The sequence below is a fragment of the Neopsephotus bourkii genome, unplaced genomic scaffold (assembly GCF_033783945.1).
Source record: "Neopsephotus bourkii isolate Nb327-2 ecotype Australia unplaced genomic scaffold, CSIRO-AGI_Nbou_v1 NB_266, whole genome shotgun sequence".
Lineage (NCBI taxonomy): Eukaryota > Metazoa > Chordata > Aves > Psittaciformes > Psittacidae > Neopsephotus > Neopsephotus bourkii.
The window spans coordinates 1,876,731-1,895,875 of NW_026900775.1; the positions used below are offsets into that span (position 1 = coordinate 1,876,731).

Sequence of the window (19,145 nt, forward strand, 5' to 3'; positions counted from 1 at the left end):
ATTTGTTCAGTTTCTTTCTCCTCAAAGAAATAAGCCAAAGAGGAAAAAGTATTGTCCCAATGGATCTGAGAGACAGATCACTGCTAAGCAGAAGAAATAGCCACAACAACAAAAAGCTGATTTCTGAGGTGCTTCAGTGCTCCAACTAGTATTTCACATTGATTATATGCCAAGGCATTATTTAGGCAAACTTGATAATCTGCGTTGTAACTTCGAATGGGAAAATCACTGAGGCACCTCCTCTGTGTTTGTCTGATGGAACAGAGAAACTTGATATGAAGAAAAGAAAAGAAATGTTGGCCCCAGATACTGTCCATCCCTGGAGCATGTGTTCGAGCAGTGACACCAGGATAAGAGCCATCACAACACACTCTATGGGGTGTGTAAAGGAAAGGATTTAATCAGGTTTTTCTGCCTTCTCCAGGGGATGTGATGATAGTTGTAAGCGTGTGGCTCTCATTCACAAGAGTTATTTGCCCCCAGTTTTAATGTAATTTTTAGGCAGCTTCCTAGCCCCTGTTTCTCTCATCTCTTAAATATATGTATTTTCTCTGGAGAAAAGGGTAGTAATCCTTTGAAACAGAAAATGGATGGAATTCAGCCCAGTCAAAAACGATCAAATCCTTCAGATTTGAGGTTTATGGACTTCATTTAAATGATGTGCTAATAAACATGAGCACAAACACAGAGCAGTATTGGTCACAGGGAATTCACTGGCCTTCATGCATGCTTGTTTTTTTCTCTCTGCTGGTGCTCACATTATCTGACAAAAGTGGGGTTTTACTTGTTTTTTAATACTTTTTTAAAAATCAAGACATTATTGGCTTCTTATTGCTTTGTGGAGAGAGATTGAATAATCAAAGCCGCCTCTATCTGCACCATATGCAATTACTCAAGTTAACATTGCAGATGCTAGGGAAGTGGGGACAAGAAGCGCCTCAGAGTCTGGAAACCTCGCCTGCACTCGGAGAGTCTTGTACTTTGAGGCCTCATGAAGGCTGAGGCTTGTCTTTGGTGGGTCTTCAGGTTGTAAAGGTAGGTTGTAGGTTAAATCTTGAAGGTGCACCCATAGAGTGAAAAAGTTGCTTCCTGCTTTCCTAACTGGATACTGACAGCTGTAGAGGCTTCACTTTCTTGAGGGTTCACTGACTAATCTGATGTGTTCAGCAGCTCAAAAGAGCATCAAGATAAAAGTGGTCTTAACCGTTTCAGAGAGGTCATGAACAGGAACCAAAAAGGACTGTGTAGACATGATGTGCTCCAGTAAATCACCAACAAAACTCTGACTTTAAATGTTCACTTTTCAGAAGATAATGCAACTTTATAACGGAAAAGAAAGTCTTTATGATTGATACATTAAGGTAGGGCTCAGGAGACAAGCTAAAAACCTAATTGCTTCTGCAGCTTTTATGAGTGTGATTCATCTGCTATAACTTCACCTACCTGTAAGTTAAGTGTTTAATCTACACTGGTTATTCAAGGCCCTTCTATGAGGGATGCACATTTCTAGTTTATCCAACCTATCCCAAATTATAGCTCTTTCTAAGGTGTTTTATTACTTTCCTATGACAAAAAAGCCTTTTTCTTTTCTTAAGCAAGTAGTTTAGACAGATTCATCTCATCCACCTCTATCATTCCCTTGGCATTGTAGCAGCAAGGACCTTTGCTCCACCTGAGCCTCTGCAGAGCTTCTGGGGATGCATATAGTATCTATCATTTATAGGGTGCGTATACATGACTAGTTACGTACAAAGGCCAGGCTAAAAGCCTTCACTAAAATGGATAGCAGATACATTTTGCGTTTGGTTGGTCATTCTTTTTGCAAACTTCAAGGGTTTAAATGATGTTCACACAGAATCCTAGAACAGATCCGTAACAACATAGTGTCTCATTTAGAATAATTAACATTTCTTTTATAACACTTGGTGCCCAAACCAGAAAGCTATTTTAAGACAAAATTACTAATTCTATTTTAGAATATATAGGATATATTATATATATATGTATATTCTATATTATGGAATTACTAATATCTTTTTTTCAACAATAAATTTTAAAATGTGACAGAATCTCAATAGCCTAGTTAGCTCATGAGCCTGGGGTGTTGGGTTGATAGACAAACGTTCTTGAAAGTGACTGATCCCGTACTTACTGTTCCTGTATTATGTCTGCAAATAGTAGCGCAATGCTAAATTTTGTGATCCAGCCTTTGCAGCTCAAGGCTCATCAACACTTTCCATGAACAATCATACTATTAATTATCTTGGACAAGGTTGGTCTACTGGTCTCACTTTTTCTTGCAAATAACCCTGTTGTGCTCAGCATTATTGTCAGCTGTTTTGTGATCGACTAAAATAAGCAGCATATGGCCTTAATTTTGCCTTTGTTCATTTTTTATTTTCCTTTCAGTGGCTGCATCAACTGCTAATTCCACAGCTGGTGCGGCCATGAATTCTTTGACTTCTCTGGGTACTCTCCAAGGATTGGCTGGAGCCACTGTTGGACTGAATAATATTAATGCACTAGCAGGTACCGTAAACAGTGAGTATTTACTGCTGTGGTGGACAGCCTTTCCCAATAATCATTCCACAAAAACTTACCAATTGTAAAGTGATAATTTTTGATCTGTATACAAAATAAGGGGGTCAAGTTGATCTAGTTCCATTCGTGGTACACATGCAGTTCTGGAGTCTTTAAGTTTCACATAGTTTGCTCTGCAAAGTGAAGTCCCTTGGGTCCCTGCACAAAGACTCCTTTTCTTGCAGGGTGTATGGAAGGTAAAAGAAATGTCACCAGGGATTTGTGTTATCTAGGCTATAGCAGAGGCTCCTTTGTCATTTGGGGAGTCTGACAACAGGTATGTCACCCAATGTACAAAACCTCACTCAGAAACGTAAAGATAAGAAAGATGTTTGCCATGGAGGCAGTCCTTTTCAAATGTCCGTAGGAACTATAAAGTTGACTTGAGAGCAACATACTTTAAAAATGAAGTCAAGTCTTTGACTTTTAATTGGCAAGCGTAAGAGAATGATGCAGTCAGTCACCTGCAGTACCAGAGCATGCACATCAATCCTATGACATCCTTTACAAACCCTGGCATCTCCAACTAAGTAGATGCTGGTAGTTGTTAGAACATTCTTCCTTGTTCTTAGCCATGGTCAAGGTTTTCCTGGAGAAGAAGGATTCTTTTTGTATTTATTGTTTCTGCTATGATGACTTCACCTTTGCCTGCAATGGAAGAGATTTGTCCAGCTGCATTTCCCCCTCCCTTTTTTTTCAGCTGCTGTTACTCCTTGCATTTCCTTTTGCAATGCAAGGAATCTATCTAGTCCATGAGCCATCATAATGTACCCCCAGGAATGGATGTCCTCCTCAGTATCTCTTGCTCAATCTGATGCTCTGCATGATGTCCTTTTTGTCACTGTTACGTGGCTGCTCACACAACCTTTTTGTTCTGTGATCTCTGGTTGTCATTGTTGGGAGCTGGGAAGGAAGGGGGCTTATGGATGTCCATGTAGCAGTGTTGAGTGGTGCATGGGGTCTTGTGTAAAACAGGTCTTGCTTCTGGCAAGGACATGCATATTTCACACAAACAACCTCATAGTAAATATGACTCAAGAAAATGTAAGAAAAGTAAGTATTAGGTCCCAAAATGGAAGATCATAGTTTCCTTTCTTACTATTACATTAGTATTAAAGCAAGCCACTGAAAATGGCATGCATGAAAATCTCTCTTAAGCTCTCATAGTAAGAGAGCTACTCTGTCCAAGTAAGAAATCATTAAATGTCCTTTCCTGATGATCAGTCATTGTGCTTTACTTGGTTTGTAAGAAGTCACAGTACTAAAAGCAGAATATGGTATCTCGCTGCTTCCCTCCCACAAGTGCTAAGAACCCAGGTACACTGGAGCACTCCAATATAGTGTCCCCTTCATCAAGGTGGATCAAGAGTGTATCACCTATGAGCTCTTGACTTTGTGTGGGAACTCTTCTGTTGCGCTGTTTTTAACAGTTCTTGGTAGGCTAAAAGCAAAGAGTTTACGTTTTCTCAGCAAGTATTTTGAGGTGGTGTGTGTGCAAACTTACCTGCTTGTGTCATTTGAAGTATTAATGATGTATTCAGAACCTAGTACCAAACTTCAGCTTGTTTTAAGCCACCATTACTTCCATGGACATATACCAAGAGTGGCTTCAGTCCCAGATCTTATTCATGGATGTTTTTATGGACAGAGTGTACGTGCTTGGAATATCTGTATGTGTATAGCACTTACAAAATGTATGTGGATGTGTCTGTCTTATGTATATACATATACAACAGAGATCTAAAGAGGGAAAACTGCTCCTCCACAACACAATACAGTGTTGTGGCACTGTTTCTCTCAAAAGGGTGACACTGATTATCAGTTTCAGGTACTTGTGATGCTAGTGGTAGCAAAGCATTGTTCAAATTACAACAACCTTCCCTGTCTATTTTAATGATGATCCAGTGCTTTTCCTAGTGACCATGCCTGATCCAGTCGTTCACACTCCAGCCTGCATAGGAGTTTGCCCTCAGGAAACTCCACATTTAATAAGTCTGATGTTTCACGCTGTGCCATGGTCATAAGCTGTCCAGTAAAAACATTCATTGGTTATGGAGGTTGCTGAATTAACTGTGTGCAGAAGTTGAACTTGAGTGACATGCTTCTAATTTCGGAATTCACAAAAGAGATCAAGACAAGTGGAGCTTAACCCAAAAATTAATCACAAGGTAGCACTGGGCTTGGGCTTTGATGTACACAGACATGTTAGATGTTGAACGAGCATCTGTTGAAGCCATGTCCTGCTCTGCATGTGAGAATCACAAAAAGAGCATCTTCCAGCTTGAGCTCACTAAGAGGCTTTTATCTGTTTTCTGGATCCTGTCTTGGTCCATGAAAAAGAAGTTGGGCTGGGGAGACAGATAGTGCACTCATTGTGGAGAAAAGCATTGTAGAAACATGTCTGGAGGCCTTAAAAATTAAAGAAAGTGGAGTATGTTAAGTTATTCTGTCTCCAGGGGGTTGGCAACAGTTGTACATACATGTGGGGATTCACCTAGTCTTTCTTAAGTTGTGCTTGGAAGCATCTAAAACCTTAAATGACAAAACATTAGAATGTCTCCTTTGGACATGTAAATTTAAATAATGGAACTAACAAAAAGAGTGATGAATAATAAGGAAGAATGAATAAAGAGGGAGGAAGAGATTCACTGAGTTAAGAAAGAAGACCATGGATTCAGGATACAGGACAGCTATGGCACAATATTTGTCTGTGAACCCAGGGCAGTCACTTAACCTTTCTGCCCCTGCATTTACATCTGTGAAATGGAGATAAAGCTATTCATGACAGTTTTGAAGGTGCTTGGAAAGCACTTTGAGAGCCCTTTGGACTTGCCAGGCAATGTCACTTCTGTATTATGTACAGGAACTCAAAAAAAGTAGAAGGCCGTAGATGAGAGACACCAAATGGTTATTTCACGGAAGTGAGAAAGGAACCGGAGTTTAGTATCAGACTGAGGTGCATTGGTAGAGATAATAAAGAGATGGCAGAGATTTGTAACTGCAGCTGGACCTTGCAGATTTCATGAAAATGTAAAAAGGGAGAATAGGAAACACGTGGAGAGCTTTCTGTAGATGTTTTGCTCAGGGGGCAAGTGTATTTAGACAGGAGCACTGCAGCAGCAATAGCTGAGCCCTTCCCAGAAGCAGTGAGCTGGGGCTGTCTGGCTCTTTGCTAATCTGAATTCATTTGGTGGGAAGGGGCTATTGATTCTAGGTGAAAGAAGGGAGAGGATGCTGCCCACTGCAACACAAAGTGTGTTTATATAATAGGCTGATGACTCACGAAAGATAACATGTTATCCTAATGCTTCCTCTATTATCAAGTTATTTCAACACTATAATAAAAGGGCAGATACAAGCAGCTTTATCAGGAGGCTTTAACCAGCACTGTGTGTACACCCATGCAAGCAATGACACAAACCTAAGTACAAAAACACCAGAGCAGGTTAAGGTCAGTCTCAGAATAAAAAAAAATCATCATTTTTTATTTGGTAGCAGTAGTAGTATTGTTATTACTATTATTATTGTTGTTGTTGCTGTTATTATTAATCTTCATTTTCCAAATGTCCTGTCATTTAGATATAAGATACTTCACAAGCTATCTTGGTTTGCAAGTTTTTGTTTTATAACTGGAACCATTATACTCCAAATATATGGCTCTCGCATGCTCTGACAGGTTTTTGCTCAAAGCAGTGGCAGCCAGTACCTCCTATCAGGATACAGTGATGCTCTGAAGTGGAGTGGAGGGGAAAGAGAAATCTTCAAAGTGCGAGACATTTTATTAAGGAAAGGCTAAGAATATCACATCTCTGTCAAGTGTTTAGTCAGACAAATTATAGTATTATCAAAAGGTATCATTTATGCAGTACAGTTCTCTTAATTGGCACAGACTCTGGTAGAGCCAGAAAGGTGCCACTTGAGCAATTGTCCTGATTATCGAAGACTCATAGGAATACACTTTTTGAATCTACATAAGAGATGGAAGAAAACTAGCAGGTCAGCATCTTTATCCTCCTCTGTCAACGCAGGATAATTCCCTGCAGTACTCTTTCTATCTCTAAATTACTCATGTGATAAGGTTTCCTTGAAGATTGTTTGCCAGTCTAATAGATTTCATTATTAATTCACTATAAAGTGTCCTCTGCTTAATTTTCTCACTTTTCCCCAATTTACGTATCACCCCTTATTTGCTCTGAAATTAAGCCCTCTCTTCAATGTTTCTAGCTCTTGGGTCTTAATATGGCTCCACCAGTCACGTCCATCCATCATTTTCCCGACTGAAACACTGCACGGTCAATGGTTGCTGGTGGTTCTGGGTGCCCCAGTTTTCTGGTGATTGGTCTGCTGTACTTCAAGGGGCCTGATTAAGCCCTTTTTTTAATGGGATGTTCACCTAAAAACTGGGGAGCACAGGACAGCTAGTTGTGCAGAAAACATGGCCTGACTCAGTCCTGACCGGCGCTTACTGCTCCAGTTGACCCAAGTTGGAGTTGTGGGTGATGAGCCAGGCTCTGAACTCTGCCACCCCTTCAACTGCAAAGAGACTGCAGCTCTAACAGAAATTTCACTTTTTCTAGAATTTCTGAAAAAAAGTAAGTGCTAGCACTGTTAAATTCAGTGTGGCTCATTTAGGAGCCATGATGAGGCTTAGAGGAAATGGAGAGGTGGCGTAGCCCAGAAGTTTTCCACCATCAAGTCAGAGTATTAAAACTTCTTTTGCAGACCACACTGTTTTCATGGATAAAGGCTGCCATTTTCCTCACAGCTAGCAATCTAATTTCCTCTTTGGCAGTTATCCCCATTAACTTCATCTGTTATTTATCATGATCTAGAATTGCTTTAAAGAAAAAAAGTGAAGGGACTCTGCTTCCAGTGAGAAGGCATTGCTAGAACCAAATGCTTGTTTCATCACGAAAGATACCAGATCTGGATGAAGCACTTCAGTCACTCTAGATGTGCTAGATGTTCATCTCTTCTGGAGTAACTGGAAGAGGAAGATGGAAGCACAGAGCATTGCAGTCCATCTTCCTGTCACAAACCTAAGGGATGAAGCGCATAAGTGTACAGAGGGTTATTTCAAAGTGGTGTTTATCGGAGTTCTCTGCCAACTCTGTTTAAGCAAAATGCGTCTGATACGGTGTGATCATGGCCCATTGCTAAGTCACTTGGTTGGAAAGAGTGGGTTTCATTGCAGACTGCTTTTTCCCACTGGCCAGCTTGCAAGGATACAGGTCAAAGAGGTCCACCTCTCCCAACTCCAGAGACCCTCCAGAGATATTGAGGGCTTTCAGGAGCACCGGGCTGTAGTACTTGCCAGTAGCAGGCTGCATGTGAGTCCATTTGACTGTGCAACCCTTGTGCTAAAAGTGATCCTGGCGCCAAAGTCGTGTTTTTCCTTGTTTTCAGTCCCATTTGGTGACGTGCGGAGCTGCATGCACTGCTGTCGTTGTCAGTGTCATATAATACCAACGACTTTCGGAAAGCACTAATGAACAAGTGCAATTTCTTTTCTCTATTGTTGGGTTTTTTGTAAAGTTGCTCAAATGCTCTCAGGTATGGCGGCCCTGAACGGAGGACTCGGCGCAACAGGCTTGACGAACGGTACAGCCGGCACGATGGACGCGCTCACCCAAGCCTACTCAGGAATCCAGCAGTACGCGGCCGCCGCACTACCCACCTTGTACAGCCAGAGCTTGTTGCAGCAGCAAAGTGCTGCGGGCAGCCAGAAGGAAGGTAAGTGCCCACTGATGGCAGAGCAAGCTACTTACGGCCAAGACAGAGCGGTGTCGTAGGTTCGTTTCTTCATGGAGGCTTAACAAATGACCTCGAGTAGCTTCATCTTTGGGTTTTATTTCAGTTTTCTGCTGTTTAGGCTTGTTACCTTATTTAATGTCTAATAGAATTAATATTTTAACCATGTCCTTCAAGTTATACATCACTGCCTGTTCTTTCTTCTATAAAAGCATTTACCAACTACTGGATAAAAGTGCACTGCTAACAAAAATCATCCCTTTATGGGTGCCATTCTCTCTTATAGTTTCCATATTCTGTGATAATGGAGTTAATCTGATTAGGTTTAAGGTTTTGAGTTAATGACAAGATCCATTTTCACTTTGAGTGGTTCTTTGCTTAATTGCGGGTCTTGTGGGGAAGTGAATGATTGCCCCTTCTCCCCGAGCCAAACAGCAAATAAAGCTCAGGAAATTACTGCTAAGAATAAATGAATACTAATTACAAGATGTTTAGGAAAATGAGGTTACCCTTTCCCCCTCTTCTGTTCCCCTGCACACTTCCCAGGCATTTGGGGGGTTAGTTTGTTTTCATTGCTTTCTCTCATCCTTATTTCCAGCTAGTTCTAGAAGGACAGCTTTCTAATATTGTATCTGTGTTGTCACTGCTGTTCTTGCCAGGGCTAAGCTTTGGAAAGAAACCTAGTGTAATATCCTCAAGAGATTTTTTTTCATTCTCTTTTAAAACAGTATCTTGTCCTGTTATGGGAAATGTTTCCTAGGAAGACAAATTTGGCATTCCCACAGCTGGCTATTGTTTAGGGCCCCTGAAGTTAAAGTGTGTATTTTCTCTGAATTCTTCATTTACTGCAAACAGCCTGTATTATTTAAAATGAAAGTTGGTTTTTTTTTTATCAACCTTTTTCCCTAATTTTTTTGTGTTCTCTGCATTTGTCTTTCAAATCAGTTTGTTGAGACTGACACTGGAATTCAATTGTTTGTTTGGTGTCATTATAGCACCCATAGTGGAGGACAGTTTGATTTTTTCCTATCTTAACTTTTTTCTGTTTATAAATGTTCATATCAAGTGTAGGCTTCCTTTTAATTACTATGATTTGGCAGTGTCCCTTTTAAAATGCAGTCTTTTTTGTTATATATGTCTTGTGTCTGTTTTATATATATATGTATCTTGTATCTGTTAGCAAGGGGTTAAGTTAAAGTGAATGAATTCCATCATTGAATACTGACAACTATGTTTTGTCTCTTAACATGATTTCTGATGGAATAATGAAGAGTCTGGAGTGGTTGATGATAAACAAGTACTAGAGAAAAATGCTATACATATATTAAATGCTGAAGCACAGTGAACTGACACGTGCATATATTCTAAAATACTATCTAAAAAGTTTTTTATTAGGATTTTAAGAATATTTTCTGGAAAAGATGGTTTACTTGTGAAAAGAAGAATAAGTGCAATTATTTTTTCCTCTTATTTTTTCACAACTCCCAGAAAAGATTTTCTCTTTAAAAAACTTTCTTTCCTTCCCTAATTGCCTTCTTTGAGGCAAACATTGCAAACTTTTCCTTCAGGCTGAGAGAGAGCAGCCAGCTTGGCTATTCTGTATGGGAGAGGGGAAGCTTCATGACTGTTCTGGAGCTTAGTCCATAAGTCTCATGTGTGCTTTCCTCTTCCTCTCCACAAAACCAAGGACATCACATCTTGGACACACTTAGGTTCAATTAAGCAAGGAAATTCTTGAACAGGCTACTCTAGATACCAGAAATGTTTTTTCCCTTTGTGTACCATGTATGCTCCTGGTGTGCGCGTGGGAAGACCACGTCTTGCTCCATCTTACATCCTGTTCTTCCAGGCATCCATTGCTCCTTTCCTGTATGTTACTGTAACACAGAAATTGAACTAGGGAAAAAGATAACCTATTAGTGCTAGGATGAGTGTTTAAACAAACACACTAATAATGAATATCCCAAATTTTAGCTGAAAGAAATACCCAAAGAACCTTTTAGCTTGCATCTTTCTTTGCAAACTCAGCTTTGTCTAAAGCCATTTTAATTTCAACCCAACTACTTTTTCAAAGGACTTGCCTCACAAAGTTTATTCCAAGAGACAGCTTCCTATGGAGAAGTTGTATTAAAAAAGAAAAGAAAAGGCTGCTATTTTGCGATGAGTCAGTACAAATTTAATTCTGAGTATCTTTCTGACATCACTGATTTCCAAGTCACAAGGTTTGCTTTGCCTTATCATTTTTATTTCCATCTCCACCAGTTTCCTGCCCTTTGAGTTTTAATCTGTGATACGCAAATCTCTTCATCTCATTTCATTTCCATAAGTTTCCACATCTAGAACTAAACTGACAAACTCATACAGGTGTTTGAGGCAGCAGAGGACTTGTGCAGTTCTTGGGGTACTGTGAGAGAGTAATACATTGTGTACCTTTGTTCCTAACCCTAATTATACTGAAAGACACTCGTATAAATTGAAAAAAGAGGCTGCAACTTAACTTCTTCTGTACTGGAGCTGTCAAGTAAACATTTTTCAAGACAGATTGCTCTAAAGAGCTGCATTTCAGCTCTGTTCCTTTGATGATCCATTTGCTTTTGTTCCTTCAAAGTTGGAAAGTGAAATGCTTTCTGACCATCACCTTCAGTACGTATTATGGAAACAGATTAAATATAGCACTTCTAGTGGCTGTTTTCACATTTTCTTTTTTTGTTGTTTTTTTTTTTTCCCCTAAAGGTCCAGAAGGGGCAAACCTCTTTATTTACCACCTCCCCCAGGAGTTTGGAGACCAGGACATTCTGCAGATGTTCATGCCTTTTGGAAACGTTATCTCTGCTAAAGTCTTCATTGACAAACAGACCAATCTGAGCAAGTGCTTCGGTATGTGAAATTTAATAAATCAAATAGTAAAAACCACAGGCACTGTACTGAAAAAGGGACAGGAAAGAAAATTAACAGCAATGTGAGAAATGTCATACTGGAGACTCAGTCCAAAAATAATGGACTGTTAATCCTCAAATGAGCGGGGAGATGCCGAAACTACTCCTAACTAAAAATTGGATATGAAAAAACAATAATAATCTTCCAGTCTGACATCTCGCATGAATGTGTCAAGTACGTGAAACTAATTGCGCCCTATGTGGGGGAATGTCATTTAGTATACTATTAAGCTGCCTTATTACGGATACCTAATTATTCTCTATTGTATAGCTGAGCTGCTTTAAAATGCTCTATGTTTAACCCATTACTTCTACATTACAGGAATTTCTTTCTTGTGAATTAAGTACAAGATTTTGCAATTAGTGGTTGAATGGTGCGTACGTGCAGTTCAGACCGCATTATAGACAGCTGATGTCTAGGTATGCAGCTCCAGCTGTTGCAGGTGGACTCTGGTGTATTACAGAAGGTAGTATCTCCCCTTACCTTAAGGGCAGGGATGAGGGGAGCCTCACAAGATCAGTGTCAGGTTTGCCAGAGAAAACTTTGAGCTGCCAGAAAAGGGAAGGTGATACGTTGTTGTGAAGCACATTCTAGGGTTGATTAAGTGGGCTGGTGTCTTCTGAATAGCCTAGATGCACCAGTTCAGTGCTTTGTTGAGTGGAGTACAGCATGTGAGTGGCAATCTGTTAGAGCATTGGTCTAATAATTGTGGTCTTATACAAGACATGAAGAGGGTCTGGGTAAGGGAAAAGAATCTCTTAAAGATAAGTTTTATAAGGTTTGACTTAAAGTACTGGAGCTTCTGTAAAGTGACAGTACTTTCCCAGGGTAAAGGAATGCAACTGTACATGACAAAGAAGTAACCAATCCAGACAAAACCTTAGTTTCCAAAACTCTTTTGTACCAACAGCGCTGCACTTAGGTCAGCACCATCCCTTAATTCCGCAGTGTCCCCATTGACATTGTCCCCATGAACCATATATAATGCATATTTCTTAGCTTTTCTAAATATAGTTTTTGTTAAGACGTGCCTGTCTAAGATCTCATGTCTATCAGGGCCACTCAGGGGCCTCACAGCAACTGGACTTCAACCCATCTTGAAAGGGTTTGACCTTGTCTAAATAGCCACTGGCAAAACACAGGGAGAATTCATCAAGTTACTCAGAAATACCTACTTGAGCTGAGATTCAAACCATGCCACAATCTGAGTAGTTTTCAACCAAAGACAAACCCTGAGTACACTTGGAAAGTTAAGTTGGGTCAAAGAATGGTTGTAACATTCTTTCTGCATTTTTCCTTAGTTTTTCAGTTCATTTTTGAAGCATTCGTCTCTCTAAGCTTTACAACAAATTGCTCATATCTAGATTAATATAGTCCAGCATGTTTCTGCAGTGGGTTAAAGCAGTACCTGAGGCTGTAGCAAATTTGAAAAGTGGAACTGAAATGGACTCCCCGTTGATCTGGAGCCAGTCCTGTTAGTATGTTGGGGTGACAAAATCACTGTTGAGGTCTGCAGGAATCATGATGAAATGTCAAATCAAGGTACGTTAGCCGAAATGCAGCAATTGTGGTGACTGCTGAAAAAAATGTAGATTAGTTTGGGCAGGTGGCTTAATTCATCAGCTCAATTCCACATTTGCATTTTGTGGGTTTCTTTTTACTCTTTGATTCCCTGATTACACATTGGATTTACGGGACACAATTGCCTAACTTAGACTGATGCACCGAGCTTATCTCATTTGAGAGGTCAACACCCAATGGATGGGGGAGTCCTCTGCCTCTTTTGGCATTAGTCAGCTTTCACTAGCAAATTTAATTTCTCATTCTTCCTTCCCAGATATACTGCCACCAGTGAGAGAGTCCTGCTTTAAATACAACAACTACTGCAGTGGCAGAGGAGGTTGAGATTTTCTGATTTGATAGGTGACTACTCCGTGATGCTGCTAATCGCAGGCAAAGCCAGAATTGACCCTGCTAATTTAACATACTAGCATACTCTTATGCACCTCTTCAGCTTAATTAGCAGCAATTATCTATTTGTTGGTTTGGTCCCGTATTTCTGTTTTAAAAACCCTTATTTTATCTCTATCTTCCCACCAAAAAACAAGGACAAGAGTGCATCTAAAGAATCCATTTCTCTCCTGTATCATTAATGGTCATTGCTCTTGATACAGTTTGGAGGTTTTTTTCTTGACTGTTTTGGAGTTTTTTTCCTTTTTGGAATAACAATAATAATGATAATAATAATAGTACTAGTAATAATGGTAACAATAATAGTAAGAATGTTTTGCACATGCTTGGTGCTTTCTGCTCTGGAGTTTCCATCTCCCACCCAAGCATTCCATCAAATTACAGCTGAGGACAGGCTGAAGACCAGAAAGGTGAAAAGATTGTCCAAGGGTTTCCACTGGCAGAAGTGGGAAGGGAAAGTGATGAACTTCTACGTAACACTGGTTTTCAAAATGAAAAATTACTTCTCCTTGCAGAAAATGGACTTTGGCATTATTTGTTTTGTTGTCCACCTCAAGTAAATGCTCAAAAGATTAAATGGTGCTAAGGATAATGTTTATGCCTGAACGTGCTCTTCCATGAGTTCTCATGAGTTCCTGTCGATTCAGCAGACAAAGGATTTCACTCTTTGAGCTTAACTCTTGCCTTTCAAAAACCTTAGAATAACAGAAATGAGAGAATAAAAGTAAAGCAGGGGAAGGGAAACCCAGTGACATCAGTGCATAAATGCGGTCTGCTTGAGAGCAAAATTGCTACTCAAATGATTAAAAATATTTATCCTGATTATAGGGATACCTAGAGATTTAATACAAAATCAGAATTGCCATGACAGGGACTTCAAAAATTGATAAGAAACATCATCCCGTCCTCATGTAACCTGCTGTTTAAAATGCAGACAAAAAATGATGAATGGGTGCAATCAGAAAAAGATAAATAAAGGGAGAGAATGCCAGATTCCACTGTAAGCTTTATAAATAAAGGTTCTTGATAATGGAGAAGATGAAATTGTAACAGGCTAATGTAGATACAGCATTCTGTGTGAAGAGACAAATTGGGAATCAGAATAACAACTGAATGATAAAGGCTGATATCACTGATGCAGCACAGATGTTGTATGTTTGGGTTTGTGTCTGAGTCAAGGAAGATAATAAAGAGATATAGAGTGAGGTGACTTGTCACATCTCCCACTGAAGGTAAGCATAGCCTGAGCTAATCATTCTTCTGTCATCAGTGGAGGCGTCTACACTGGTGACCTGAATGGTGGATGGAAAACCTACCTCTGGGTGTGCTTGCTTCTCTTCATTCACCATTCATAGATACCATCTAAGTGACTAGTTTAAATCAGTTGCTTAACTTTCAGGTGCATAGAACTAGCTGAGAAGAAAAAGGATTAAGGTCATGAGAAGTTCATAGCACAATGCTGTTCTGAATGCACTTGAGAGAACAAAGTAAAGGTCAGGAAAGGTGTAGAGGAAAACGATGAATTGTCAAGGTAGGTAAGACTAGCTACATCTGAGTTGTGGAGCACCTGCCTGGAAGGTGCTACAGTTGCCTCCCAGCTCATGGCTGATCTCTTTTATATCTCTGAGGCAATCCTAGAGATCAAGGCTAAGTGAGATCTGGGAGCTGAGAGAAGTAGACACAGGAGGGCAGTGCGGCAGTGCTAAGACAGTGATTGGAGTCATGTGAACAGGTAAGACCTCCTAGAAGAAAATAGGGGAAAGGAAGAAAGGAAGACAGTGATGAAGCTACTCAGGATATGGCAATAATGGAGGAAATGATCTAGTGGAGAAAGTGAGGAAGTGACAAGTTAGTAAAACCAAGGAAGGTATGGAGGAACATTTATTATCCCCTGAGGAGGTAACAAACCACAGAGCAACATGGATAGAGCATAGTGGCTTTGGCCAAGAGAAGGTCTGCAGAGATTTAAGCAAAAGGTGGTTTTGAGTGGAAGGAACAGAAGCTAACCTCAATTGTCAGAGAAGCATCTTAAGTTAAATACTTTGGTAAAGTTGATTTAAGATGAAACCATAGGGGTGGTCTAATAAGAAGAGCAGCCAGACAAGGACCAGATGACTTGTAAGAGGTGGTTTTTCTCTGCAATGGGGAAAGTGTATTATTCTGACATTGAAGATGGAAGAGGGCAGCAGTGCAAGGTAAGCCAAAGCCATGAAAGAAGATGTTAAAATTATGGTAAAAAGAAGTTATGAATCAGAAAAGTACATAGGCACTAGCCACAAGTGAAGAAAGGTGGTAGAAGAGAGGCACCGAGAAGCCTGTGTGTTACAACGGAAAACAATATGGGGGGAATCCATGCTTTAAGAGAGTGAAGGGATGTGTATTGAAGGAAATTCAAGTGGAAAGAAAAGGGAGCATTTCAAGGCAGCTGCACATGGGCAGGATGACTACTGCAGTAATTAGCCAGAGCTGAGGCAGAGCAGCAGTTAGGCGAGCTTTGCAATTACAAGTGGGAGGCCCAGATATGAAAGTGAATTTTGAGCTTCCAGAATCGGGGAGATTTGAGTCCATTATGAACTGAGCATTTTTAGTCTCCATGGGGAAAGACAGCTGAGCCAGGGCAGCCATTCTGAATTACCCAAGCAAGCATTATCCCCCTAGTTAGTGCTCACAACTGAGGAGCAGAAGATCTTGAGTTCTATTCAAGCCCTGCCACTGTCTATACAATGCTGCTTAATTCTGATGCTTGCATACCTTTCTGGGGACTAAGAGGCTGAATTAATTAACATTTAACGTACCTTGAGATCTTAAACTAGAAGGAGCTGTAAAAATACAAAATAGTAATGCTGCAACTGTCCTAGGCTAAGCCCAAGGGGATGAGTGTTTCACAGTGCACAGGACCACTGAACATGAACTTACATTAGGGTGTGCAAATGTCTGTAGGTGGTTTGGGTTTTGTTTCTGTAACCAGGCTTTTTGTTTCAGCTTCACATCTACGGACTGGCCTAATAGTACTTCCTAATAGACTGAGAGGTATGTAGATATTAAGTTGAAAAGTGTCACAGTAATATTCTCAGTCTCTAAGGTAGCTAGATAAACAACAGATTGGAAACTGTATTGCACCAAAACTGGCCAACTGCATCCCAGCTCGTAAAGAAATATTATGAAGGTAAAGGGGAAGGAAAAGGAAACGGGAGAGGAAATGGGATATGAAGTATAATCAAATCACTAATTGAAAATGAGGTAAATGTGTCAAGTAAATAGTAATAATAAAATCCTAACATAACACCTTCTGACATTTGTTCTAACCTACAGTTCACTTTCTCTCCCGCCTCCGTTCTGTGTCTCATAGGTTTTGTTAGCTATGACAATCCAGTCTCTGCACAAGCTGCTATCCAGGCTATGAACGGCTTTCAGATTGGCATGAAACGCTTGAAGGTTCAGCTGAAACGCTCCAAAAATGACAGCAAACCTTACTGATCTTAACCCCAGATGCTTACTGCTCTTATTTTAGCTTTCTTAGGGTAAGTCCCATGAGCAAACCTGTCCTCTGCAGGGGATTAAGAAAGAACATAGAGCCAACCTTCACCAAGAGACAGTTATTTTTACAGTTACCACTTCCATTTCCCCACTTGTCCTTATTACACTTGGCTCCCATTTCCTAGCCAAGTACTTACTGAGTTGTGTTAGTGTATTTTGTTTTGCAGCATAATTTATCTCCTTTTCAAAAGAAAAAATAAACGTCTTGAAATTCAAAGCAGCACATACACACACACACACAAAATGTGCAATTTAACTCTGTGAACCCTGGTGCCATTAGCACACAATAAAAGTTGTTTTCTATGGATGGATCGTATTTTGCCAGGGTGGCACCAGCAGTTTATAGGTTAAACAAAATGGCCTCCTGCCAGTTGAAGCACTTACTTTGCAACAAAAATTGAAACAAGTCTTTCCACTACATCAACTTGGTTTTTTGAGAAGGTTTGATTATTTCTTTTGCTTTGGGTTCAAATCAACGTATTGTTCTATATTAGTCTGATTTTACCCTGGTCGTCTTTATATTTCACTTTTTTTTAAGTTGGGTTTTTCTTTGGAAAGGATTAATGTAAAAAAGATTTAGAGATCTGTTTCTAAAGCTACAGGGTTTAAAATAAAAAAAAATAAAATAAAATGAGTGACAATACTTGATGTTTCTTGAGAGATAAATTTAATAATAATAATAAAAAAAAAGCCACAGGCCTGTAAATTTTATTTGTAAAAAGCATTTCTATTTTTATACAAAATTTTTACTGCCTCAGAAATAATGGAATTTATTTATTGCCTATTGTTAACTTATTGGATAACTAAAGAGCAGCTCTCTATGCTAGCTAGATCCTTTGAAGTAGTCTCTAGAGTAATTGTGCCAAGAATGGGCGCTTTTTCACTGTTGAACCCTACCCCCTTTACAGTTCATACTTTTATCCTCTTGTTTGTACTTGTCTGGTTATTTTGTTCGTAGTTTCCATTACCTAGTTTAAAGTTCAGTTGTCTGACCTTTCTCCCCCTTCTCCCCGTGCCTTTCTGTTACATTTGTAGAAACTGGTTCTTTCCTCTCTTTTCTCCCCAAAGAGGAATCCATTCTCTCTGAGTCCTTTCAGATGGATTCTTTTGGGGTTCCATTGTGCTCTTGTTGACAAGTATTGTAAGTTAATGCAAATGATGTGAACGGCTCGTAGACTCTACTGATAAAAAAGATTTGCATTAGTTTTCTCCTGCACCCATAAAAGTGATTTCGTTTGTGCTGCATAGATTCTGTGTAACTTTTTTTCCTCTTCCTTGTTTTTTCCCTAGACATCTCCATGCCCGTTAGCCCATCGTTTGCCTAGCATGTCCCTGTGGCGTCTCAAAAAAAAACCAGTTTCATCGTCCCGTCATTGTTTCTGATGTCTTTCTGACCTCACATCATATTTGGTTCTCCTACTGACCTTTGATCTAGTTTGACCTTTGAAATTTGCATGTGACCTCATCTAGCTATGAATTCTGGGAAGTCAATGTGAAAAAACATTGCTGCATTCATGCAAGACTGAAATTTATTATTAGATAAATTAATGATAGGATTTAAAAAACAACCTGTGGCAAAATGTTTTTTCTTTCTTTCCTTTTTTTTTTTTTATTTCTTTTTTTTCCTTTGGGTTTTTGTTTTCTTTTGGGTTTTTTTCTTCCGTTCTTGTTTTTTTTTTCTTTTTTTCTCTTTCATTTAGTAAAAAAAAAAAATAAAAAAAAAAAAAACAGACTTGAAAGTATTATACAGGGATTGGCATTCTGCCTGGTCACTGGTGACAATAGCAATATGTGTCCAGAGGCACAGAATGTTGGTTTCTAACAGACTACTTCCAAAACAGTTTGAGAAATAAAACTGTCTGATTTTAAGTCTCTAGAGGTCTGTAATAGTTTTTACATTTTTCAGGCAGTGTAAAGTTTTTTGATAAGGCCATTTTAGGTGGCTCACTTTCTCATTAAAGTATATATATAGAACCACTTTTTGTAGATTAGTATAAGAAAATATTTACCCTGTTTTAGGGCAAATGCTACCTACTTGTGTCACCTTTTGCTGAACTGACTCACAGTTAGACAATCCATGGTTTAATGCACATGAAATTACCTATATTTTATACTGTTTCAATGTACAGAAGAAAGGTTACTGTAAAATGTGTTACGTTGGTGCTTCTGTGAATTAAGTTGTGGTTTCATCATGAGTCTTATGGTCTTAAGTGTTCTATGTTTATAAAAGACGAGTTTAAAATTGGTTTACTTGAACAACAAGAACAAAAACAAGATTCAAAAAAAAAGAAAAAAAAGAAAAAAAAAGTTGTTTGCTTAAAAAAAAAATAATTTCATGTGAAAAATGAAAAAATATTCCAGAATAAGTT

General features: G+C 39.3%; 1 protein-coding gene across 14 annotated transcripts in view; it reads left to right on the forward strand.

The window, feature by feature from the left end:
* Positions 1-18,399, forward strand: part of CELF2 (CUGBP Elav-like family member 2) — a 456,675-nt gene extending 438,276 nt beyond the window's left edge. For 7 of the 14 annotated variants that reach the window (XM_061346212.1, XM_061346209.1, XM_061346206.1 and 4 more), the window contains 4 exons: positions 2,410-2,541; positions 8,116-8,313; positions 11,065-11,208; positions 16,589-17,009. In XM_061346212.1, coding sequence (XP_061202196.1) covers positions 2,410-2,541; positions 8,116-8,313; positions 11,065-11,208; positions 16,589-16,716 — 602 coding nt within the window. In that variant the 3' untranslated portion in view covers positions 16,717-17,009. Of the gene's footprint in view, positions 1-2,409; positions 2,542-8,115; positions 8,314-11,064; positions 11,209-16,588; positions 17,010-18,066 lie in introns of those variants that run through there. The other 7 variants (XM_061346208.1, XM_061346204.1, XM_061346207.1 and 4 more) reach the window with 4 other exon arrangements.
* Positions 18,400-19,145: the final 746 nt, after the last annotated feature.